The sequence below is a fragment of the Leptonotus elevatus genome, chromosome 1 (genome assembly GCF_054856555.1).
Source record: "Leptonotus elevatus isolate MCC_2025b chromosome 1, RoL_Lele_1.0, whole genome shotgun sequence".
Classification (NCBI taxonomy): Eukaryota; Metazoa; Chordata; class Actinopteri; order Syngnathiformes; family Syngnathidae; genus Leptonotus; species Leptonotus elevatus.
In genome coordinates this window covers 20,792,007-20,819,725 of record NC_141239.1, presented here as the reverse complement: position 1 = coordinate 20,819,725, position 27,719 = coordinate 20,792,007, and the positions used below count along the sequence as shown (strand labels likewise).

The window sequence follows — 27,719 nt, the reverse complement described above, 5'->3', positions numbered from 1 at the left end:
GGCGGAAAGTTGACGGATAAACGCTAGTTTTTGCCGTCTGCCATTAATAGGCGCATGACATCCGGATCTCTATTGCCAATTTCTACAAGCACATTTAGCAAATGAGAACTGCTAAGTTTAAAGTATTAATTAAAAAAAAAAGCCTTCAATTTAGCTTCCTTGAACGTATCACTCTGCTGTATAATGACTTTGTCATTATTGTACTCATTCTATGTCCCAGGTTTGTGATTCATCATGAAATGCACGTGTCCCGGCAGGTTAATTACGTGCTCTCCACATGTTCCACACATGCAAATTAACTGCCTCGCACGTTGTTAGCGTGGCACAATGAGACCTTAACGAGCGGCCACGAGAAGCATTTTAATAGTCCTTCATCAGTGATGCATAAAAAAAAAAAAAAAGTGTTGCTTTTGTTGCGACGTGGCCTCGACCTATGTCCTAGTTATGTCTGTGCAAGGGTGAGGAGCTCAGTCTGGTCCAAAGCATCATGGCAGAGGTTCAAGTTTTAAAAATAAAGCCTCCAGTGAGCGGCGAGCTGGCATGCTAAAACTGTGATTGGGGTCACATTTAAGAGTAATTAATAATAATTAGCCGTTCCCCCCCCTGTCGAGGGAGGCGGGTGCGCGCTGGAGCCAAGTAGCCGGGAAACGGGTTTTCGAGCCAAAAAGCCGGGGACTCTCGGCACTGTCCTGGCAGGTCGCTGGCGCCGCCGAACGGCTCAATTAGTCAAAATGCAGAGAAGATGAAGGAGTTTGCAGAGCCGAGGACGTGGCGTCAGGGTCGTTCCCACTTTGGAACAGGACGGGGGAGATTTTCAGGGGGTAAAACGGCACCGACTGGTTTGTATAGGTTCCTCAAAGGTAAATTCCCGACGTTATCAGTCGCCATGCGCATCTGGGAACAAAGCGAGTGAGATTGGCCTTGGTGAGATCTGCATTTAGCCAGAGAAAGGTTACAAATCACATCAGGTCTCTCTCCGGCTGGAGGACCCTCTTCTGATTATGCGATCAGGGTTTTGATTTCATTAGACATGCAATTGATGAGGGGAACAAAGGGGTAATTTCTCATTCAGGGCGACTAAATCACAAGCCTTGTCTTTGCCTTTGGTAATTCATGCATCCCTCGCTTCTAAAGACCTTTATAATCACCGCCAGGAGAGGGATAGTGGCGGCGAGGCAAAGGAAGGGCGGGGCGAGACGAGCTAGACGGGAAGATGAAGAGCAAAGAGTGAAGACCACTTTGCCAGGCGGCCACGTTTAATTCCTCCGCTGTTGAGCGCAACCCTTTTAGATACGATCGCAACCCCCACCCCTCCCTTCCCAGTTTTGTGTGTAACCACTGACAGATACGAGCCCTCCAAGTATTAATAGGTCTCGTCACTTTTAGTCAAGACTCCAGGGTGGAGAACTGCATATACTCCCTGTCTGCTCTTGCAAAATGAAACTTCACAGGATTTTGATGAATATCGTACAAAAATGAAGCATTAGCTCACACTGAAACTTACTTTTACATTTGATACTCGCAGCTAGCACATACCTACGACGGTGCATTAGGGCCACGTATAAACATTATTTTTTTTATACGGGGGGGTAATATTACGAGAGAGAAAAACCTAACATATTTACAAAAAAAAAATCAAATATTTGCGACATTATCAAGTGGCAAATTTGCGAGAAAGAACTCACAAATTTACAATTAAAAAAATTGAATATTTGCAACATTACAAAGTGTCAAATTTGTGAGAAAGAACTCACAAATTTACAAGAAAAAAAATCTAATATTTGCGACATTATAAAGTCGCAAAAGTTCGAGAAAAAACTCACAAATGTCAGAGAAAGAAACATCTAAAATTTGCGACGTTATACAGGGGCAAATTTGTGAGAAAAAAACTCACAAATTTATGAGATACCAACTCTGATATTTGCGACATTATAAAATGGCAAATTTGCAAGATGATAACACGATGGCGCTAATATGCCGTTGTAAGCAGTGCCTCTTCAAAGTGCTTAATCAGATGGTTAATCTCTACTAAAGCAATTACTATCTCTTTATTTGAAAAAGCATAATTTAACGAGTTCTTCCACCATAAGCATTTTGCACACTTCGGAATTGTGACTTGGGATAAACATCCGAGTAGACTACTTGTTTTTCTTGCAAGTTTCTGAGTTTTTTTCTCGCAAATCTGTAAATTGATTTCTTGTAAATTTGTGAATCTTTTTCTCGCAAATTTGCCACTTTATAATGTTGCAAATATTTGAGTTTTTTCCTCGTAAATTTTTCATTTTTTTCTCACAAATTTGCGACCTTATAATCTTGCAAATATTTGAGTTTTTTTCTCGTGAATTTGTGAGTATTTTCTTGGAATATTACCCCCTTCTCTCAAATATATATATACGCAATTGTTCATATCCAATGTTATATACGCGCTGTCCAAATATAATAGCTTCTGTTGCGTTCCAACAACGGTGACATAAATCCAATTTGTACATAAAGTTTGGATCGTATGCCATAGTCTGTCACTAACCTATGCTAACGCAGCAGTACAGTCACGATTGGTCAATATTTCTTTTCTTGTCCATCGATCAACAATTAAGCACGCAGGTAACTGAAGGTACCTTTTTGTGCCGTGTGACAACGTAAACAGGTTAGGTTAAGGGTATGCCATAAACTCGTTCACCAGGGGCCAGATCCAGCCTGCCACATTGTTGCATGCCGCCCACTAACGCAAATCCTGTTCGTCTGCCTCATGTTTTTTTATATATATATATTACATTTACAGTCTATACAAAGTAGTTTCACAGTCATAAATCTGAGGGGAACAATAGCTGCAGTGTGGCCCTTGACAAAATTGAGTTTGACTTACCTAAATAATTTTGTATTACAGTGTTCCCTCGCTATAACACGGTTCACTTTTCACTGCCTCGCTGTTTCGTGGATTTTTTTGGGGTGAAATTTTGCATGCATTTTTTTTTTTTTTTTACAGTAATGTACCTATTTTGTAAAATTTGTGATGGTTTGAACATTGAGAATGTTTAAACGAGAGAGAAATGTGAGAAAATGTAAATGCCTCAATGAGAAAAATGTATAAACTGTGTGGTGAGGGGTTTTAGAGTCTTAAAACATTTACTACTACTTTGCAGATTTAATTTACTGCGGGTATTTCTTGGAACCTAACCCCAGCGAAAAACGAGGCAACACTGTATTAGACCTTGTCCAGAGATGTCAAACATATGGCCTGTGGGCCAGAACCGGCCCATCAGAGGGTCCAATCTGGCCCGTTGGGACAAAACACAAAATGCAGTTTTTCACTAAAATTAACTGTTGTCGCTAAATGTGTGCACTGGAGGGCGCACTGATGACCACTTAAGTGACTTTATGAAAATTACTCAGGATTTAATGCAAACATTTTGTGTTCATTTTTGTTAATAATTGTCGGATTAGTCTGCAGTAAAATAATATTAAATAGGAATATTTTCAAATTGCACTTTTAATAATTTGCACACAAAAAAAAGGAAATATTTTTGACTTGTCGTTATTGATCGCTTACTAGGCCATGGACATACTGGTCCGGCCCACTTGAGGTCAAATTTAGGTGAAAGTGGCCCCTCAATTAAAATGAGTTTGACAACTCTGGACTTGTCACTTTCAATCAAGTCTCTGTTATTGAACATATTTAGTCAAAAATCATACAAAAAGTTGCCAAGTTTCTCAAAAGTTATGTGTAAATAATTACTAACAAATCACAATTGGTAACGGGCTCATGACGTTCAAATGAAAAGTAGGCATTTAAGTATAATATAAAAAATATATTTTTTTATTGAATAGAATATACTGTATATGACGATTTCCAAATCATTTGTTATTTAAAAAAATACACGAGAAAAATGTTAATTGTGGTGTAGCATGGCTAGATACATGTGATAATAGATGACATAGTAATGTGGAGAGGTCAGAGTGGGAGGACATAGCGGGATGTCAGCATGCTCGCCGGAATGATGATGATGATGATGATGATGGTGATGATCATAGCGGTGTATTAGACGGAGGCAGATGATGTGCTGCCCGGCCCCGCATTAGCATGAGCGCGTCATTATGCCAATACTTGTACATAATGGCAACAACTCCACTGAGGGGCCGGGCCTTGTCACGGCTCATCAGCTCGCTGACGGCCCTGGCCTAAAGAGAGGCGAGGCGCTTCCCGCTTAATCCATCGCTTCTACTTATCACCACCGTCTCCTTCCTCCAAAATGTGGTTGAGAATATCTATAGTTTTATCTTCTAGTTAGCTCATTGGTTCATTTCACATACTGTATGTATAATTTGTTAATAATGGACTTTAATAATAAGATACAAACCATGTTTATTGGAATTTATTTTTATAAAAACTCATTCACTCCCCGCCATCTTCACTGAAGCAACCCCCTTTGCTCCCAGCTGTTTTACTGGATTTTCACTGATTTTGCAAGGCCCACAGAATATTGTGTTCTGTTGCTCTAAAAACATGGAACCTATCAAAAGAAAAGATTAAAGTCTCTTCTTTCATCAGGAAAAACAAAGTATATTTATATCTGTTTCTGTTTTGCAGCAATTAGCATTAGAATATATCTAAGTTTCATCATTATTCACAAATCTGTTGAAAACATTGGGGGGGGGGGCATGCAACATGGCCTTGGTTGATCTCTTATACTCTGCTGCCACCTGCTTGCCGTTTTTTTGTAATAACTACCATTGTTTCAAGCATTCTCTTCAGTTCAGAGGCTGCATCAAAGCCTTCTGTATGCTCTAGCATATATATATTTTTTAAGTATAAATACGTCTTTGGGAGCATGGTAATATTTAAAATAGAACATATTTATATGTTTTTGGGAGCAAATGAGTTAAGCCACCATTTTGTTGTGGCTCAAACTGACCCATTTATAAAGTAAAAAAAAAAAAAAAACAATGAAATTTGCAGAAGAATACAACTTCTTCTGTTCTTTGTAGTTCTAATAGGGGTGTCAGGCGATTAACATTTTTAATTGTCACATGACTTCAATAGTTAATTCACGATTATTCACAAATTTTATATCTGTTCTAAATGTACAATATAATGTACAATAAAACATTTTCCTCCAAGTTTTCATAATCTTGTTAGCATAAAAGTGGGAAAAAATTTAACTAATAAAAATATGGCTGCCTCTTTTAGTCATTGATACAGTAATTTCATAATAATTCATAAAATTTAGTTAAAATTAATAAGATGCACAGGTAATTTTTCTGCCACTAGATGGCATAAGTGCATTTTTTCCTAATCTTTAACATGAAACACTTTTAAAATTGTAAAATACAACTTGACCCCAGTCTCCACAAATATATGCATTATTAAATTTATTTCTGCAAAATTTTGACGTGGACGTGTCTGCTGCGTTGCGACTTTCCAAAGGGCGGTCATTAATCGCGTGTTAAAGGAACTTTAAATTAACTCAAAATTAACACACTGATTTTGACACCCCTAATTTTTCATAATGTTATGCAGTATGTTTTTCAGTTTTCACGTTTGAGATATTTTGTCATGCTGTCTAGATTTTGCCGGGAGACATTAAATGATCCTCGCTAAGCAGCATGACGACAATAATGCTAATGATAACAGCAGTAGTAACCGCAAAAAGATGAATAGTAGTTTTCACACAAAATTTGGTAGACATGTTTAGAAAGGGCAGCATGGTGGATTTGTGGTTAGCACATATGCCTCACACTTCTGTGGTTTAATATTCTATATTCTAAATCTATGCTTCGACTTCCTGTGTGTGAGTTTGCATGTTCTGTTTGGATGTTCTCCTCCGGCTTGTGTGGGTTTTCTCCAAAAACTTGCATGTTAGGTTCACTGGGTACTCCAAATAGTTCCTAGGTGTGAATGTGAATGGTTGTTTATTTATATGCGCCATGCGATTGGCCGGTGACCAGTCCAGGGCGAACTGGGATAGGCTCCAACTCACCCATGCCATATGACACATCAGTGAATCATCATGTGCGTCAGTTAATTGAAATTTCCTTTATCATTCGTACTGGTGGAATTGTTGAGTCAAGGTAAATTCCTGCCTAATTTCTATATTGAAGATAATTTTGATTGTTACATATGTCATATGGATATTTCTTGAATATTCGGTTTGTTACCTGTAAGCGATAGTCATCAAAAAAGTAAATCATGAAATATTCTCGTGTTGTAGTCAGGGTTGGGAGGGTTACTTTTAAAATGTAATCCGTTACAGTTACCTGCTAAAAAAAAATGTAGTTAGTAATGTAATCCAAGTACCAAAATATTAAAGTAATGCAACTGGATTACTTTTAGATTACTCCAATATTGAGTATGCTCCTGAAGACAAAATAAAAATAAATATCAGCACAATATATATTCTATACAATGTGCCCCTGCTATTTGCGGGTGATCGGGACCCGGGCAGCCACAAATAGCAAAAATCCTTGTGTAATTAAAAAGCATGCAGGCTATTGATTGATTGATTGATTGATTGATTGATTGATTGATTGAAGGCCATATGCTGTTTTCGAACTGTCACTGAAAGCAACCACACCTCACAGTTTGATACCTAGCTCGATAGATAGTCATCCAATGATCATGACGATGTGTGACATCAACTGCAAAATGAACTTTTATCCCAGTCACAAGTTTAGCCGTGTATATGTTGTGTGTGATGTTTAAATAGTGAATTGGTGGTTTGGAAGGTGTAACTCACGTTATGGTTGTAGGCTAGCGGGCTAGCTAGCAACAAGCTACAGCGCGTAGCATGCCGCTGGACTCTGAGCTCAAACTTTCGCTCCGAATAAATTCAATTGAATACCGATCGCCATTTCCTTTTCAAACTGCCCGCGTGTGGAGGACACGACTAGTCAGTTCGTTCTGGCCTTCTCTCTCTCTCTCTCTCTGTGTCTCTGTCTCTCTCTCTCTCTCTCTCTCTCTCTCTCTCTCTCTCTCTCTCTCTCTCTTCTCTGTGTGTGTCTCTCTCTCCGTCTCACCCTCTTTTTCACTCTCTCTCATCGTAGAAATTGTAATCCCTCGAAGTAATCCCCATTTTTAATAAATGTACCTGTAATCTGATTTCATGTTTTTTACTGTAACTGTAATGGAATACAGTTAAAAAAAAATTGTAATCTGATTACGTAACGGCGGTACATGTATTCCGTTACTCCCCAAGCCTGGTTGTAGTCAATTTATGTATTAAACGAGTTTCACTTTTGTATTTGAATGATACGGTAATTTATTGAGACGCACCTGTAATAGAATACAATGTTTTGTCATTGTGTTTACGTTGAACCCTTACGATGCCTTCACTGACCCTCCGAAAGTTGAGTAACAGACAGTTAACAGTGTTGATTAGCGTCCATATTGCTGCATGTAGCACTAAAAGGCACGCTCCTGGCTGGAGTTGTTAGTTCTTTTGAATGCCACAAGCTGATTATTATTTCTCCACTGTAATTACATTATCGTCCCCTTTATGCAGGAGTGGTCTGTGGGGACTAATGAGTGCAGCCATGTATAATTCATTTGTCATTAGCATCCAATTTGACAATTAGATGTGATTGTTGAATTTTAAACAGCAGGCGAAGCTCTTTTGTCGTTATCTGTGTTTCATATAGCGAGAGTCAAACTTTCTTTAAAGCAACAATGCGTAGTAATTTTACCTTTTCAATGAATGGATGCTACACTAGCTTGTCTTAAGTGGAACGGTATCTGTGTTGCTACCATGGTAACTCGAGCATAGCAACATCTGCTCCCAATTGTTTGACCAGACAGGACAACTTTTTGTCATACGTATTTACCTTCAGTCGATATTTGATGGATGATGTAATGCGGGCTAATTCTGTTAGCATTAACAGAACACAGCGCTAACATTTCATGTGAAAATAAGCTTGCATATTGACGCTTCAAAAAAAGCAAGAAAATCTTTATCACTTATTTCTTAGTATATATACTTTATTTACCTGTTACTATCACCTATGTAGTGACCCTATGCTGCGTTTCTATTTCCTACTGAAACAAAGTTTCCCATTTTTTGCTTGCCAATATCACTCTTCCTCCTCCTCCTCCTCCTCTTCTGCTCTGATTTCCGCATGCTAATTTCCCTCTTCGCTCCTCAGCGTGATTCCATCGCTCTCGCGCTCTCTCTCCCACTCGTGCTGCGATGGCGCTCCCACCCCCTCTGGGACCCCAAGATTAATATTCTTGGGCCCAACAAGATAATTACCGATACTAATTAGACATGATTATGTGAATTTGATACACTTATTACTCTGGATAATGAGTAGGACATATTATCCTAACAAGCGCCCGTGCCGCTTAGTTTACTGAGCGACCCACACACACTCAGACACACGCTATACATGTTCTACAATCTGCTGTTGTTGCCTCAATCACAAGCTAATGTGTAATTATAAAATAAAAAGCCTTGATACCTGGAACCAGAATAATCTAATATTTAAAATATATTAAAAATATATAATTTGTTTTTTTTAAATAATTTATATAATTTAATAATAAATTTAATAATTATATTCATTATAGTAAATCCTTTTTTTTTTTTTATGTTTTTTGTTTAGTTTAGTTTTGATTGGTTTTTAATAATGGTGTTATTGAATTCCCCTCACATTCCCATTAACATTTAAATATGGTTAATTATTCAGGACTTCCTTTTTTAATCACCTTAATCTTATTCATTTAACAATGCATGGCCTCAACAACCCCAAAAACTAGCAAATAGTTACATGTTCGTTATATGGCCATTGCCTGAACTGCAACAGGAAGTTGGCCATTTTGGTTTTGAAGCAGCCATTTTAGTTTCGAAGCAGCCATTTTGGGCGAACTCCAAATAAACCCCCAATAGAAACAATTATACTAGACAAGTGTGTCGCCAGAGATCATCAACTGGTCCAATAATGCAGTGGTTCAAAAATAGGGGTACTTGTAAATATTTCAGAAACATAGAAGTTCATAAAATGATTTTAATATTCAGTTGGCTATTCATTTTCAGTGTCCTAAAAACCCAGCATCTCCCCCATACCACAATGGTTTGACCCAACTTCTCATCTGCCACCTAAAATCACCTGTCAATCACTTGAAAACTTTATTTAAAATTCAGTTAATTATTTCTTTTTGAGACCAGAGCTTTACTGTGATCCCAAAAGACGAAAAACTTTATGTTACAATCTGTTTCTGGAATGCAGATGAAAAATAGTCTTTTGGCTAATTCTAGCATATTTACTGAAATGTTTATTAATATGTCCCTGATACAAATAAATAGTTGAAAATATTAGTTGATAAAAATCTTTATTTATAATTAATGCCTGCTACAAATAAATAGTTGATAAACATTTGTGTGTGCACAAATCTGTATTTTGTATGTATTTATTTATTTTAGATGTATCTTTTTATTTCCAAATAGTTCAAGAGACCACATAAATACAAACAGAGTTTCAGAGTTTAATAAATCAGACATTGATGGCGCAGCACTGGGTTTCAAGATGTTGGGGATACTTGGCTGAAAAATTCTTTCACATGGGGTACGTCACTGAAAAAAGGTTGAGAGCCACTGCAATAACGATTTGTTTACTACAAATATGATATATTTTTGTCCAACTATCTATTCTCCACTTTTGCGTCATGATTCGATGACCATTTTGAGTATCTGCCATGAAAAAAAGGGAGCGAGGGCCCGTTCGTCACTGCTCGCCGCTTTAATTCGTTTTTTGCTATTAATAAATGGCGAAGAGGTGTGCGTTTATGATGATTCTGGATGTGCCCGCGAGCTGGAGGAAGCACCCCACATGGCGCCGCTGAGCCCATGAATTAGTGAAGAGGCATCCGCGGCTTGCCTGATTGGAGGTTAGGAGGAGTGCGCCGGCGTCAGATGGATGTGGCAGTCAGAGGGATGAGGCCAGATAATTAGCCTTCAGAGTGTATCTTGTTAATTAAGGCCTAATTAGAGGAGCTTTGTGTGCGCGCCTATGTGTGCGTGTGCTCCTGCACCCCAAAAAAAACTTTGGACTGGTTTCTCTCACTCGCAAGTGGCGCTAACTCGCGATATTCTTGTCTTGCCGGCAGGCGCTCCGCACTCCAACAGCAGCACGTCCCTGCAGACGGGCGCTTCCTTGTTCGGCGGCAGCAAGGACGGAATGCACCAGCGGTCCTTCTCCGTTTCCAGCGCCGACCAGTGGAACGACGCCATCAACACCAGTACGAGCAGCGGCGCCCGTAAGCCATGTTTATGTTTAAAGATGGGACGCCATCACATAAGATTGAGTGAGGCAGAGCGATGCTTTAATGATTAGCGCAGCCAACTCACATTTCTGGAGTTCTTGGTTCAAATCTCGGCTCTGCCACATTTCTTAAAACATGCATTCATTGAAGGCTTCCAAATTGCCCATCAGTGGGGTCAAGTTCTATTTTGCCGTTTTTAAAAAGTTACTTCATGTTAAAGATTAGGTAGCTCTTAATATGAAAAGAAAAATGCACCGATGTCTTGCAAATACAATGCTGCCATCTAGTGGCAGAAAAAATGACCTCAACACAAATCAATATCACACTTTTTTACAGTGCAGTACATCTTTTTAATTATAACTCTGTATTATTATGAATTTATTGTATCATTGACTAAAACATGCAGTCATATTTCTATTCGTTTAACTTTTATGTTAACAAGAGTATGAAAACCTAGAAAAAATGTTTGGTACATTTTATTGTACATTTAGAACAGATATAAAATGTGCGATTAATCGTGAGTTAACTATTGAAGTAATGCGATTAATTACGATTAAAAAATGTAATCGCCTGACACCCCTCATAAATTGATATCAGATTAGGATTAGTTTAAAATTCAGTCAACATGAGAAAAAAACAATAAAATGTGTTATACATCATACATCTTGTAATTACAGTTTATACGACACTGCTCATTGGATTTCCTGTTAAAGGAATATAATCTGTGTTAAATCTAAGAGAATATGTTGTATGGCTAGAATTAGATGAAGGTAATTTAGGCAGCCATGAGATTGAAATGGATTGTAATGAAACATTACATTTAACATTTAGGTGAGACTACGTTAATTTAAAATAAATTGATGAAATATGATAGATTAAGATTAATTTAATTCATGAGAACATAAAATGAGGCTTAATCAAGAAGTATATTGGGTTAAAATGAGATCCTTTGAATTAGGGATGGGCTAGTACGGTATCGGGCCGATACCAGGCCTTACCATAAGGTATCAATACCCGTGACCGATACCAGTATCAGCCACCATCGTGTGGCCGTTTTATGATTAGGATGATGAGAATAGAAAATTGCTATTTAATTTCATGCAATATTAAGGGAAAATGCCAGTTTCTACTTTTATGTATCAAAAATACTCATAGTATCTCTGACTACTCAAGAGTTGAGTAATTGTACTGGAGGGAAAAAAGTCATATCTTTTTGTACAAACTATTAATAAGTGTGTGCTTCAGTTAACAAAAAGCAAAGTCTTCTAAAGCCTTGTTAAATGGGTTTATGTTGTCGTCATGAATAATGATCCCAATACGCAATGTATTGACTATTTCATCCGCATGTTCACACGGCAACACGCAAATATGAAATGAGATGACTTGAGGAGAAGAAGTCTCTCATCGCCGTATTCATTCACAGGCTGGTATATGAATGAGAATTTGGGCCACTTAAGGCGCGTTACGAGTGTTGCGAGGCTCATTTAGCTGATGAGCTGATCAGGCCTTGCGATCATCGTCGTGACCTTTTGAGCGCGCGCGGAGCCGAGCCACACTGAAGGTTAAAACTTCCTCGCCGTAGCGTCGGTGTCGACGACCCAAGTCAAATAATAGATTCAGCGTGCGCGTCTTTTCCTTCCATCATAGCCCCCACTCCTCCTCATCATCAACCCCCCCCCCCCCCCCTTTTGCTGCTCTCTTCTCTTGCGGGGAGGAAAATGAATGTTTTTCGGGGGTACCATTCATCACCAGTTATTTCCCTCTCTTTGTGCTTGGCAGTAAAAAAGCACTTAAATGCACATCAACAGAATAACAGTCATTTCCATGCATGTTTGCACTCTGGTAGTTCTCATTAGATTGGCGGCGGCGACTACCCCCACCCCTACTCCACTCAACCCCACCCCCGCCCTCTCCCTCCCTCCCTCCCTCCCCGCCCTCTCCCAGGGGCCGCGGCAGTTTAAAGAGCGCACTTTACGAGCGCTGCAGGAGGCCGACTGCGAGGCCCTCGTCGTGGCGACGCACGCGCGAGCCCCGTCGCTCATTTGGAGGCGCGATCGCTTTTGCCGCGGACTGCACAGCCGTCACGCAGCAGCAGCAGCACGTGACTTAAATTCACAGGAAAAGCGTGTCTTGATTATGATTGGACGTTTATCGCAACAAATGGCCACTGACCTGCGAGTAGCATGTACTTTCAATTAGGGGTGTGAATTGCCTCGGACCTGATTCGATTCGTATCGCGATTCATAGGTCACGATTCGATTCGATACCGATTAATCCCAATGCGAATCTAGAAATTGATTATTGCGAATTTTTTTTATACTCAAATTTAGAAAATACTAATTAGTAAACATGTACATGTACACTGTAAGATTTGTATGAAAATGTATTTATTTATCTGAAAATTCAGGTTGCAGTCTGTTTCATGTCTGAACAGCACTGAAATAAAATATCAAGGCTTAATGTTCCATTCATATAACATTCTTCCATGCTTAATGTGTGAATCCTAACCCTAAGTATGACGTTTTGTTGAATATTCCCATAAAAAATTGATGTTTAAAAATCCATTTGGCCGCATATCGAATCGATTTGAGAATTACGCGCTGTAATATCGCGATATATTGCAGAATCGATTTTTTTCTAACACCCCTACTTTCAATAAAGCCCAAGACCTCTTGGAATCGTCAAATTGTAAAATGTATCGGCCCTTTGGGGGCCTTAATATGACAGAAAATGTCACCAAGCATGTCACCAGTATTTTCAGGGTTGCAAACCTGACCACTCAAATCTCACTCAGCAACAATTCAAATAGCGAAAACAAAATACATTTGCTTGAGTTGCAGCACATGAGAGGGCCACATAGAGAAAAATTGAAGGGTGCAAAGGCCACTTTTCTTTTTTTTTCTTTTTTTTACTGTTATTCATCAAGTTCAGCAAAAGCAGTCAAAACAGGTCATTGCATATTGTTTATATAATACAGTGATTTTTGAAAAACTGCTACCTGAATAGATATAAGGCAAATAGTTTAGGTTGTACAAGATTTTGGGGTGGTCAGACACCATGTAACAAGTCGAAAATGTCAGCCCCTGCACTAAACAGCAGCTGAATACTGCATTCAGAACCAAAACGGGAGCAATCTGCCGTCACTTACAATGTCTTATCTGCTCACAATTTGGACCTTGACAGAGCAAAAAAGTCAAGGGAACCATTTTTGCTTGTAATGATTAATTATGTTTATTCACCACAGTGTCATGAAGAGAAATGTTGAGACCAGTTGATTGAGTTAATTTAGAAACACTTTATAGTAAGTAAAACAAATATATTAGTAGCAAATGTTATTTTTAGTATATCCCGCGGGCCGGTTAAAAATGGACGGCGGGCCACAAATTAGGTGGATATGTCAATCATAACAGGAAACAGGAAAACGTCTCGCACCCGAGGAAATGGTGGCAAATTTCAAGGCTTGAACAATTTTCGGCTTCGATTCAGTGGTTCTTAACCTGGGTTCGATTGAATCCCAGGGCTTGGGTGGGGTTCAACAGAGGTCACACACACACTCTTGGTGTTGGATACTAAAGACTTTGTATTTGTTTGCAAGCAACTCTTTTGAAGAGGCATTTATTGGCAGTAAATATTCATTCAGCAATTTTTTTTTTGTGACTTTTACAATTTGCTCATTTTGCTCTTTGTGCACTATAAGTAAAGATTTGTGTTTTGAATATCGAAAAAAAAAAAACACAGGACACACGAAGGTTAAAAATCTCTCCATAAAGTGTCATTAAAGAAAAATGATCAAATTTTTGTATATTCTTACTTTGCTTTTTCAGACAATTTTTTTTTAAATTCAATATATATCCAAATTTCAGAGAAAACAAAATAAAGGCTGCAGACCGTATTGAATGCTTTTGATTATTGTGTGGTGAAGCCTCAAAAGAATCATCAAACATCAGTCAGCTTTTCTTTTCTGCCCATCTGTCGTGGACGCCTGCTTGCTCATTTGAGCAAATCCTTTGTAGTCAAAGCACGACGAAGTGGAATTCGCCTAAAATAGCTTCAATTTGGGCCACGGGTCCTTGAGACTTTTCCGTTTGACATGTCCGTGCTATTTTGTGTTGATCGGTAAAACTGCTGATTTTTCTCCACCTGTTTGCCATGGCAACGACTCGACCATCAAACTTTGAAGTCATAATTTGCCCATGGCGAAGTCTAAAAAGCTACGCAATTTGGCGTCATCCGTCCGTCTCCAAAGTCTGTTTACCAACGGCACTCAGAATTACTTGCTACGAGTTTGTCAAGGTACGAGGACGGAAATGTACCCAAACGGCTGTTTGTAAACTAAAATAGCTGACTTCTTCTATCTATATATATATATTATGTCTTACGTGGGCATTTAAGTGTCGTCCATCTAGAATAACTGATTACCAGTGGAGCTCATATGAGCAAACTAGGTTTAGACCGATTATCGGCCATGCTGATTATTGGCGACGATATTTAGCATTTTGACAAGCATCGGCCATTTTGAACAATCATTTGGTCGATAATAGATCCATTAAAAAAAAGTGTTAACTTCAGGGAACTCATTTGAATTAATTTTTTTTCAAATTTTTAAATTTTGAGAGACGCTGCTGACTCTCTGCACCTTCTGTTTTTGTTTGAAATTAAAACTAAGATAAGTAAAAATTTTATTCTTTTGGAATACTTTATTTACTGTAGAAAAAGTTATTATGTAACTTTTGGAAACATGCTACTTACTGCCCCTGGGAGATCACAGAACTTTTTGTTAGACTTTTTACAACAAAGATGTCTATTGACTAAGATTAAAAAAAAAAAAATCCATTATTTTTACAAACCCTGAAAGTTGTTTAATAAACATATGCTTAAAAATTAGATATTTTCCCTTTTAGTGAAAACGAATATCGGCTCCAAATATCAGTTATCGGCGTCCTTGACTACTAATAATTGGTATCGTATCGGCCCTGAAAAAAACATATCGGTCTATCTCTAGAGCAAACTCCACTCAAAATGGCCGCTCTGAATCAAACCGATGTCAGTGGGTTCATTTTTGGGGGTTAAGTCCGCGATCCCCCAAAATGTGTGAGTTTTTAAACTACCGCCTGGCCCGAAAAGTAACATTTGGAGCCAGCTCTCATTACATCGTCCATTTGTCGCAAATATTGTGGCTCGTGATCATATAGAGTCTCAGAAAACAGGATTGAAATGCGTCGGCAGTCTTCCATCACCTGTTCAACAATCAATGGAGGCTGTGCCGCAGCGACGGGTGCTCCTGTTGTGGACCCAAATGAAGCCCCGTCACTCCATTATCCTTGGCGAAGGTTGCAGGTTAACACAAAAGGAGACGACAACGGCGGGATGCAAAAGAGCACCAGATTGATGATTCGGCCTAGAATGAATACGTCTTAGCCCACGTAACCATTTCCATATTATTTAGAGAATGTGCTCATTTGTAAAGCTATTGCGCTAAAGCGGACGGACGCACGCGTCGCAACAGCTCTTGAATATTGAGCGCCGATTTTTTGATTAAATCCAGGCCCTTTTTTTTTTTTTTTTTTTATCCCGGCGCTCATAAGGGCAGCCATTCTTAATGCGCCGCTTGCTTGTTTAGACGCCGCGCTCCTCGTTACACTTCAATCTTTGGCGGTGAATTAAAAGCAAGATCTCAAAGCCACGTTTGAAGTTTCTCAAGTTTTACAACTGCGGCTGATCAGTGCCCACTTTGTTCATAATGTGCAACTGTTAGAATTTACTTTTGGAAAGGTCTTAGAATAGGAATATTCATTGATGACTATGGATTTAAATTAACTTGGTGTTTATAGTCCCTTTTTAACTCATTCACTACCATTGACGGCTATAGACGTCAAAAATTCATTTGAACTATTTCTATTAGTTTAAAAAAAATTCCCACTTTTGTTACCAAGAGTATGAAAACCTAGATTTTTTTTATTGTATTAGAAGAGATATAAAATTTGTGATTAATCGTGAGTTAACTAGTAAGGTCATGCGATTAATTACGATAAAAAAATGTAATTGCCCGGCGCCCCTAATTTGATATAATCTTTTCTTTAAAAAAAAAGAAAGAAGAAAAGATTATTGAAAATTAAACAAAAAGTGTGTGTTTTTTTTTTAAAGAAAATATTATTAATAATTAGGGGCATCAGGCGATTAAAATTTGTAATCGTAACTGATCGACTTCACTAGTTAATTCACGATTAATCACAAATTTTATATCTGTTCTTAATGTACAAAAAAAATCTAGGTTTTCATACTCTTGTTAACAAAAATGTTTAACTAATAGAAATAGTTCAAATGAATTTTTTAAAGTCTATAGCTGTCAATGGCAGTGAATGAGTTAAGCTGTTTTTTGGGTATGATTTCTGAACAGTGGTTTTCATTAAGTCTTGAATTCAACATTATGTACAAGCATTCCACACAACTATCAATATCACTGATGGTAACTTGAAAGGTGTCCTGACTCCGGGCTGGTCCATCAATTAGACTATTTAAATGGATGTTAATATAGTGATTAGCAAGATGATCTCCTTATTGCAAGCCAGTGTACTTTTCAAAATAACTTATGTTAATTTATTAAAAAATTTTGCTTTAAATGGATACTTGATTCATTGAGCCATTTTCAGCAGTAAAAGTTAATATTTTGTCTATAATTAATGTGATAACTTTATTTACATTATTTTATAACTTTATATACATAATTTTTCATGAACAATTAATACCTTTTTAAAAACACATTTTTCCACTTCCTGAAGATGACATCACCTGTGCTGAGGAAGTAGGGAACGACGATCATGGCTCAGTTTACTGACCAACCCCAGAAAACAGGCGAGCCATGATTGGTCGTTACCTACTTCCTCAGCACAGGTGATATCATCTTCAGTCGATAGCAAGTGGAAAAATATTGTAATTAAAGGTATTAATTGTGGGAATGCTGGAAACTTGTTATTGTGATTTTTATTCTCCACAATTTTTTGCCGTGAAACAACTCCCATATAATACTTCCGATTTACGCCATTCAAATTTCTTGCTTCAAAAATTCACGCCTTCCGGGGTATTTATCGTCTGATTCCACATTACTTACAGTATTTGCACAATTTAATGTTAAATATCAACTTTTCCCCATTTATTTTCAATGGGACTGACATTGAATTCGAATCCCACCTCCGACTGTACATTGCAAATATTTCCATGCCAATTATGCTAACTGACTATCGTAGTTTTCCATCTAAATGAATAGAGGGTACTGCATGCCTCGGTGGCGCTATTGAGTGATTAAAAAAAAAAATTCCATTGGATATCATTAGTTCCACTTTTCCATCTAAATGAATGGAGGGTACTGCATACCTAGGTGGCGCTATTGTGTGATTATTTTTTTCATTTCCCCATTGGATATCATTAGTTCCACTTTTCCATCTAAATGAATGAAGGGCATTGCATGCCTAGGTGGCGCTATTGTGTGATATTTTATTTTCATTTTCCCATTGGATATTATTAGTTCCACTTTTCCATCTAAATGAATAGAGTGTACTGCATGCCTAGGTGGCGCTATTGAGTGATTTTTAAATTAATTTTTCCATTGGATATCATTAGTTCCACTTTACCATCTAAATGAATGGAGGGTACTGCATACCTAGGTGGCGCTATTGAATGTGTTTTTTTTCTTTTCTTTTTTTTGCATTTTTTTATTGGATATCATTAGTTCCACTTTTCCATCTCAATTAATGGAGGATACTTTCAGATAACACCTTCCATATAAATTTCAGCTTGCTTCAAAAAATCACGCCTCCCGGGTTCAAGTGTTCTTTTTATTGATTTCTTTCAACTACAATTAATACTTTGTAATTTTCACGTAATTTATCTTTCAATTTACTTCATAAGCATTCAGTTTAGCATTCAGCTTTCAACATTCCCACGCAATGTCTGCAGAAATTGCACTTAGTCTAGTTCTGGACAAAAGATTAACTTTTCACTGCTGAAAATGGCTCAATGAGTCAAGTATCCTTTTAAGGACTGTGACTTTGATTTCTTATTGTTGTTAAATGTTCTTTATAATGATTATTAGATTTTTGCTATCTTTAATTAACTAAATAATTAATTTAACTATTGTCTAAAAACGAGTTTACGACAAAAAACAATCTATTTCAAGTATTCCTTAGGTTTCAGTTTTAAATGAGAAGAAAGTTATATTGTTTGTTTTTTAAGGTAACAAAAAAAAAAGTGTGCTCTTCAAGGGGAAGTCAACCCCAAAAGATTCCTTACAATAATATGTTGTATAACCACAACTAGTTAAGCAGCAAAATCCACCCGTTTTTATCTATCTTAGGGTGCGGCCATTTTGTCACTTGCTGTCGACTGAAGAGACATGACAGTTGCTCGGGGCTCCGATAACAACCTATCACGTAGTAGCTCCAGAAAACAGGTGAGCTGTGATTGGTCAGGGATAATCGATCAGGGACTATCATTGCAATCACCGACATGCTATGCTGCTTGTTACGAGCCAATATACCATCCCCATTATTTAAAAGCAGTTTTTTCAAATGATGAAATAATGTTGCTTTATGTTTCTGGGTTGTTTTTTTTCCCTCAAGATGTTAACTGGATATGTAATGGCCTGTAGTCGTGAAATTAGCCATTAAAATACATACATTAGAGAAATTACAAAGAGTAATTGGCACAAATCTCCCTTTGCAATACAATCATCTTTTTCTTAATCATACTTGTTATAATGCAAAATTTCTCCGCTGTGTGGATAATAAAGGGATGGTTATTTAATCTTTAGGAGTGGTCGATACCACTTAAAAAAGAAAGTCTCTACTCAACTCAATATTGTGTTTTTAAACTAAAATATAGTTGTTGTTTTTTAATCTAAAATACTGAAATTAATTTAGAATCTATTCATCCATTGAGTGCCTCCCGCACAGTTGTACCGATACCATACAGAAGTATTAAGTTCCAAAATTGATGCACAGCCTTTTTTTTTTCCCCGCGTGTTTTCCACGACGGGCCTCCCGATGTGAAGGTGATGGCATGTTCGGGGGGTTTGATTTCGACGGCGGGCCGTAATGAAGTTTGACATTTAGTTTGGAGAGAGCAGCGGAGCGCGATCAGGCCTTGATTAGCACACTCTAATTGAGGATAATGAGGGGGAGGCGGTGATTGTTTCTAATTTTTGCCATTAATTGCAGCCGTTTGATTGAGGACAGGCAGGGCTGCCGTGTCAAGGGGCCTGGCGGAATCACAGCGTTCGTCGCACGCAGCCTTTTGAATAACAATGAAATTACTTCTCCGGTTACGTATTTGCAATGTGATCCTGCAGTTGTTGAGAAGTCAGAAGGGGAGATTTCTTTTTTTAATTATAGAAAATATATATTGTTGCATGTCATTGCTCCTTAAAGGGGAAGTCAAAGTTAAACATTTCTTGCCAATAATATGTTATATGTGACCTCACTAGTCTTAACGTTGACATTCTGATTAATATTACATTTGTGGAATATGAGTTATTAACTCATTGGCTCCCAAAAACGTACAAATACGTTCTACTTAAAATATTACCATGGTTTGATGCAGCCTCTGAACTAAAGAGAGACACTTGAAAGATGTTAGTTATTACAAAAACGGCCAGCGGGTGGCAGCAGAGTATAAGAGATCGACCAGGGCCATGTTGAAAAAAAGCAAATTTATGCACAGTCCTAAACAGATTTGTGAATAATGATGAAACTTAGCTATATTCTAATGTTAATTGCTGCAAAACGAAAACCGATACAAATAAATAAAAAAAATCTGAAGAAAGAAGATACTCTAATCTTTCTTTGGTTAGGTTCCATGTTTTTATAGCAATAGAACACAATATTCTGTGGGCCTTGCACAATCAGTCAAAATCTAGTAAAACAGCCAGGAGCGAAGGGGGTTGCTTCAGTGAAAATGACTGAATGAGTTAAACATTTCTTGACAATAATATATTATATGTGACCTCACTGGTCTAAACATGACATTCTAATTAATATTACATTTGTGGAATATGAGTTATGCAGCAAAAATCCAGCCGTTTTATCTATCTCAGGGGGCGGCCATTTTGTCACTTACTGTCAACTGAAGATGATATTTAAATGATCTTTTTAACCCCTTTCATTTATTTTCTTAGTTCCCAGTTTCTGTTATCATATTGTCTTTTAGCTTTGTTTTTGCCTTTAACTCTGTTTTCTTTTAGCCTTCAACTGTTTTTATTTTGTTGTCTATTAGTTTTTAGCTCCAGTGTTTCCTGGGTGCCTTACCTCACATGGTTTCTCTGTGCCCTGTCATGTTTTTGGGGTGTTGGCAGGATGAGTGTTTTTTTTATTTTAAAACATCTCTAATACTATAGTATTAGGGATGTTTTAATTGTTTAGCACCTCGAGTTACATTTTAATGTATAAAAGGTGCTATATAAATATTGATTGATTGATTGATTGACAGCAAGTGGCAAAATGGCCGCCTTCTGATATGGATAATAATGGCTGGATTTTACTGCTTAACTCATATCCCACTAACGCAATATTAACCAGAATACCTTATTTAGACTAGTGGGGCTGCAGAGAACATATTACTGTCAAGAATTTTTTTTGGGGGGTTGACTTCCCACTAGGTATACACATTGATTTTAATATTATAGAACTAACTCACAAATCTATAACCGTTAACTATCTTTGCAAACTGTGCTCGAGCAAAAGCACAATCACTTTCCAGGCGGAATCAAATGCTGTCACGGGCCGTATACGGCTCAGGGCGATCGGTTGCCCAACTTTGAGTTAGAGGGAGGGGCATATCTCCATCTTTGTTTCAGGTAGAGGATGAGCAGACCCAGGGGTCATTTTCCACAACATTAGGGGCAGAAATTGATAATTAGAGGTGTTCATGCCTCTCTGTAAGAGCACCCCCCTCGAGGCGTCGCCCTCCCCTTTAACCTCAAGCGACATTAAACAAATGCTGGCTGTCACGTCGGAGGCGGGTCGCAGCTCCCGTCTCGCAGCCCCGCCATACGGCGCGGAGCTGGCAGGACAGACGTTAGCATCGAGAGGGAGGAGGAAGTTGCCGAGGGTGGGAGGTTGTTGGTGGTGGTGGGGGGGGGGGGGGCATACGGAGGACCCCCGTGCCCCCAGCTGTCTGAGCCAGCTAATGACTCGTCTCAGGGGGGCTGTTGTAGGAGAGCAGGGAAATTGAAACAGACGCCTGGACCAGGATGTGCTACATGTGTGGCTGCGTGCTGCCATTCAAGACGACACCAGCAGCGCAGCTATGTTTATTAATGTGATGCAACGTCCCCTTTTTTAATCGCTTCTCAGGCTGAAACGTTGTGATAACCTATCAAGATTTGATTTTTAATTGGTTCGTTTCGATGAGAAGTGTTGGAGACGTCCAAAGGGGATGTGTCTTTTCTATGCTATATCTCGTAAGAAGGCCCCAATCACTTGGTCGATTTGTTACGAGCGAGCTTTATATACAGTTGTGCTTGAAAGTTTATGTAAACTTATGTGCGCACCATATGGTGAGAAAATGCCCATAAAATCCAAAATACTGTGGCAATTGTTATATATTGTTGATATTTTCAGAGGTTGACGTTGACATGAGTAGAGATGTGCATGTGAATTATTCATTATTGTCATAAAACCACATTTAGATTTTGTATATTTACAGTTGTGCTCATAAGTTTACATAACCCAAGAATATGTAAATGTTCAAGCACATATGTACACTAACACTCGAGTGAAGTGAAAAGAAAAAGAATAGCAACAGTCGCCGATGTACTTTCAATCATTTATTGAGCAGGACAAACAGTCAGAAACGCAAATACAAAATGACAACACTGGCAAGGAGAATGGAGCAGACACCAACGTGATAAACAATGCTATATTTTGTGTTATTTATTTATTTATTTACTTATTTTTTTCAGATGCATTTAATGCGGTGTGGTTGTCCGGTACAGTGGTTTATAGCAGTCACAATTTCCAACATTTCATGGTTGCAAGCAAGTCACGACGTGTTTTTAATCAGTTTCATATTTATGGTGTGGAAGGTATTTTTGTACCAAAGTGATAGACTATGGCAGATTCAGACTTGTATAAGAATTCAGAGTACATTGCCATACTGTGGTGAACGTCTCTGTACACTTGCGTGACAGTTGAAAACGTTAAACATTACCTATGGTTGATAAAGATTTTACAAAGAAGGCCTAAATTCACTGTATTAGAAAAACACATGTTGAAATTATAACAAATTCGTGTTTGGAGAATCTGCTCTAACAGTTAAAAAGAAACGCAAATATATATATATATATATATATATATATATATATATATATATATTAAGCCTACTAACGTACTATAGGGCAGTATAAGACCCAGTGTAAGTGCAACTAGGACATGTCTGCCATCTAGTGGTGAATGGTGATATTACAACTGAGTGGAACCTCACTATTCGCTGCGATAGGACCACGAATAGCGAAAATCTGCATCTAATTGCGGTAATTGAAATGCAATGGAATTTGTATTTATTTTGTAGATTAACGCTATACTATACATACAATATACATTTTCAATGAAAAACGGGGGTTTGGGGAGCAAACCCCCCAAGAGAAAAACAAACCCCTCAAAAAATTAATAAAATTTTGAAGAAAAAAAATCCCCCTCAGATTTACTCATTCACTCCCAGCCATTTTCACTGAAGCAACCCCCTTTGCACCCATCTGTTTTACAGGCTTTTGACCGATTTTGCAAGGCCCACACAATATTGTGTTCTATTGCTATAAAACATGGAACCTACCAAAACAAAGTTTACAGTCTCTTTTTTCATCAGGAAAAAAAGTAAATTTGTATCTGTTTCCTTTTTGCAGCAACTAGCATTAGAATATAGCTAAATATCATCATTATTCACAAATCTGTTTAAAACGTGGGTCAGAGCTTTTTGCAACATAGCCCTGGTTGATCTCTTATACTCTGCTGCCATCTGCTGGCCATTTTTGTAACAACTACCATTGCTTCAAGCATTCTCTTCAGTTCAGAGACTGCATCAATATTTAAAATAGAACATATTTATATACGTTTTTGGGAAGCAAATAAGTTAATCAAGGTGTCACTCGGAATGCCTTACATCAGGGAAGTCAGTGAATTACAGCTTTACCAACTCAATACGATGACGCCATTTTAACACATGCCATGTCAAGTACCGTCCACTGTGACCCGTCATCTGCACAAACACTGCAGCCCAATGTTACCAAAATCCGATTTCCTCACCTTAAATGTCTCAGGTGTTGTCTCCAACACTTTCCCCACTTCCAAACAATCCGTGGGCCTTCTCAGCCCAAGTTTCCCCCACCACCGCCATCACGCTCCCATTCCTCGACGTTAGCATCTTCAATCCCCCGCTGAGCCCATCCCACTCCTCCAATACAGCCCCATCTCCCTAAAGGTAATGACTGAATTAGGCCTAATGTTGTACACTGGCTAATGGCGCCGCGCCGCACATTACGGCATGTGCAACTGGCAACGACAACAGCAATAATCCCGAAGCCTTCTTGTCCTCCTGCACTCCGCCCCCGGGGGCTGGGACGGCGCTCAGGGAAATGAATGGAGTTTGCCACACTACAATGAGCTTTTGATGGGAGACAATAGAGGAGGCTGCCAGCGCCACACAGGGTGGTAAGAGGAGAGCAATATGGGGCCCATCTACCGACCGGCCCTCCCTTCTTCCCTGCTCCCCTCAGGCCCGTCTCCCCCCCGCCCACTCCACTCCACCAACCTCCTCTCCCAGCTTCATAATGGCATCCGGAGGGGGCAAAAGAAGGGAAAGTGATGTCAAATGTCAGGAAATCAGACGGATGGCGAGCTGACAACCCCCTCCCATTGTCCCATCCCTCTATCCCTTTGCCCAACGGTAGCACAGGTTAATATCACATTTATAAAATCACTTACAAGAAACAAAGCTGCCTCTCTGCACCCCCCCCCCCCCCCCACCGTCACTCTCAGACAGTCATATAGTTTCGCCGGAGGCTAACTGAGGCGTCCATTTGTCCACTGATGGCCCCCGTACCTGTCGTTCACTCCGCGGAAAGGAACAACACAGCTACTGAAGTAACCGTTTCCTGTCGCCTTTTACACACGTTTCTCATGCATATGAGCTTTTGTCAGGCTAACGCGTTCAAATAATTGAGCAATTTAGGAAGCAAACAAGTGACTCAATATGTTGTCTGAGCTTTATTGACTCTTGGAAGTCCTGAATTGTTTCCTTGGCAACAGATGATGAACCCAGTCCATGTTGTTAGGTCGTACTACTGAACCTTGAGGGCTACAATGTCTTATTACTGGGGTGGTGCTTTTTGTTTCCGTGGTTTTACTAGCCCTGGAAAAGCTACAAACAGTTTACAATGGAGTCCAACAAACACTCCGAGAGGGTTCATGATCTCCCTTTTCCACTGCATGGTCTACCTTGTGTTCTCTACACTTTTGCTAAACATTGAGCTGAACAATAACCTTGAATAAGGAACCATTCCCACAATTCCCATTAAAAGGTCATTTTATTTTGTATATATGTATCATATGGTTGACATAAACCACTACTTGTCACTCATTACCAGATCGAACATTTGAGATCATAGAAATGCTAACGTTAGCCCACCGCGTTGTCGTACTTGCGCTTGTGCAGATTGTACCTACCAAATGGACATCATTAGCTATCAAGTAGCGACCTGTTGTGGTACGTTTCCATTCAAAGATGATTTTTTTGTGTATATGTATCATATGGTTGACATATACCTCTACTTGTCACTCATTGGGCTACCAGATTGAACATTTGAGAGACATATATATTGTGCTTTCGCTTGGCGCTTGTGCAGATTGTACCTATCAAATGGACATTAGCTAGCACGTAGCAACCTGTTGTGGTACATTTCTATTGGAAGGTACTGCCAGCCAGGCACGTTTTGTTTATATGTATTATATGATTGACATAAACCAGCACTTTGAGATACACAAATAGAAACGCTAACGTTAGCCTGCACTGTTGCTGTGCTTTAGCTTAACACTTGTGCAGATTGTACCCACTAGATGGGTGGGCAATCTCGGTCCTCGAGGGCCGGAGTCCTGCAGGTTTTGGAGGTTTCTCACTTCCAACACAAGCTGATTCCAATCAACAGGATCGTTATCAGGCTTATGCAGAGCTTGCTGATGAGCTGATCATATATCAGCTGTGTTGGAGAAGGGCAACGTGCAAAACCTGCAGGACTGCGGCCCTCGATGCCCACCTCTGCTAGATGGAAACAGGCACATATTTACCTCTATTTCTGACTTTGTAACAATTTAAACACTGTCAAGCTTTTTCTCTTTATACTGTACACTCTTCTTTTTATATAGCAGTGACTATAGTATTAAGTCCGAAACATATGTTCAAACAATTTACATTTACATTTATGGCATCTTTCATGCTAATAATTTAGTTCATGTTAGTTGTGACAATTTAAGCTGCAATAACTAAGCAAATACTTTTGTTAGCAAACTGCATGCTAATATACCTAATAAGTATATAGTATATTTTATTTTGGTTATCCTTACAAAACCTCATTTCTCATTCAGCCATAATTAGGAATGATTCTTTCATGAGCATAAACTGTCGGCATGCTGTACAGATCATGTTTAGCATCCATTAATGTAAGTAGCCTATGTATTGCCATAAAAGAAGAAGCCGTTATTTAGCAGTCAATGGTCACATAAAAGCAATAATAAACACCACAGACATAAAATGTTATAACATTAACTGTCAGAGAAGAATTTAGCTTGTTTTTTCTAGTTAAAAATATGGTTATCCAAATTCTACCTCATTGGGCGCATTTGTACTTCAAACCACTGTGCTTGAATATCTTTCTTTCTTACCACAATTTTTCTGTGATTTCTAATATCAAACTCAAAAGGTTGATAATGACTGAATGTAATAATGCAATGTTGTATGTATAATCAAGAGTTAATACATTTATACGACTCACCTATTATAACTGAGCCTTTGGCCTGTTACACTTAATTGACACATTATCTACCCCCCCCCCCCCCCCCCCCACAGCCAACGGAATGAGTGACCCAGCCAGTTGCAGTGCGGGCAGCGCCACGAGTCCCAAGCTAGATCCGCCGCCCTCACCACACGCCAACCGCAAGAAACACAGACGGAAAAAGAGCACGGGCATCACCAAGCCTGACGGTCTATCCGCAGGAAATGAAGGTAGGAAAGATAAGAGACACTGAAGACATTTACAAATTGATTAACAAATCGATGATACGTTTATGATTGGTCTTGCCAAAATGATGTCAAAACTTTTATTGCAATACTGCAAGCTGGAGTTTGGTCGTTGCCGGCTGATTTCAAATGTAGCTAAATGGTTGCCCATAAAAGTGCATGGAGGCGCGCGGCCATTACATCCTCAAAGTTGGGTTACCATGGTGCGTACTGCCCCGTCCAGAAGCCGCAGCCCGTCTCGGCGGGGGATTGTCAGCCCGACTCTTCACCCAATTAATAATGATCCCACCGCACAAATGATGAATGGAGCGCTCTAATTGGATGGCATTGTGGAAACACTCAGACGCATCTCAGAGGCCATAAAACTGATGTCAGACAAGCGGCGTGATCAATCAACAAGATGGATACGCTGGAAAAACGACAACAATGGCGTTGACGCCTCCTAAATGATGCTTAGCATTTATAATCATTAGACATGGAAAAAAAAATACTCTCCTCTCTTGACAGCTGCTCTTTAGGATTTGTATGACTCTGTTGACCACAGAGGCCGGAGTGATCATCATCATCATTTAGTCACCAATGCTTTTATATTCAATGCGGTGATGTCACTGTCAACAGTAGCCTTTTTCACAAAAAGATAGTCCAGAAAATTCCACCTTAAATACAGTTTTAAATTGGCACTTATCCTACCTCCAAAAACGGATGTCCAGGTCAACTTTTGACCCCTCATTCTCAATTGTCATTCAGAGGTCATTCTGCAAAATATAATAAAGGTAGTATTTGAATAAATGTTGCCTTTTACAGGTAGCCTGAACATAATTTGAATTACATGTATATAGAAATATAATTATAATAATATTTTTAATTCCAAATTATTTTGATATAAGACATAAAAAAAAAATAGTGAAAATACTTACTTTGCTTGGTAACGAGTTACTTTTATTATGAAGTAATTCAATTACTAACTCAGTTACTTTTTTGACGTGATGTCGTTGATATTTGTCAACTGTGGGCATGTGAAGCCCTTTGTGTGATTAAGAGCTATATAAATAAACTTGACTCGACTTGACTTTTTTGAGCAAGTAATGAAAACTATAATAACTTTTATTAAAGTAACGTTCCCAACATTGATTTCAAGGAGGTTTGCCAGGCGTTCACCAACAGTTTTAATGGTCACAAACAATTTTTCTTG

The 27,719-nt window shown here is 38.7% G+C and overlaps 1 protein-coding gene across 2 annotated transcripts in view; it reads left to right on the top strand.

Annotated features, from left to right (window-relative positions):
• agap3 (ArfGAP with GTPase domain, ankyrin repeat and PH domain 3) overlaps positions 1-27,719 on the top strand; it is a 123,301-nt gene that overhangs the window by 54,675 nt on the left and 40,907 nt on the right. Inside the window, exons 12-13 of one of the 2 annotated variants that reach the window (XM_086083215.1) lie at positions 10,094-10,225; positions 26,357-26,512. In XM_086083215.1, coding sequence (XP_085939341.1) covers positions 10,094-10,225; positions 26,357-26,512 — 288 coding nt within the window. Of the gene's footprint in view, positions 1-10,093; positions 10,244-26,356; positions 26,513-27,719 lie in introns of both variants that reach the window. The other variant, XM_086083206.1, reaches the window with a different exon arrangement.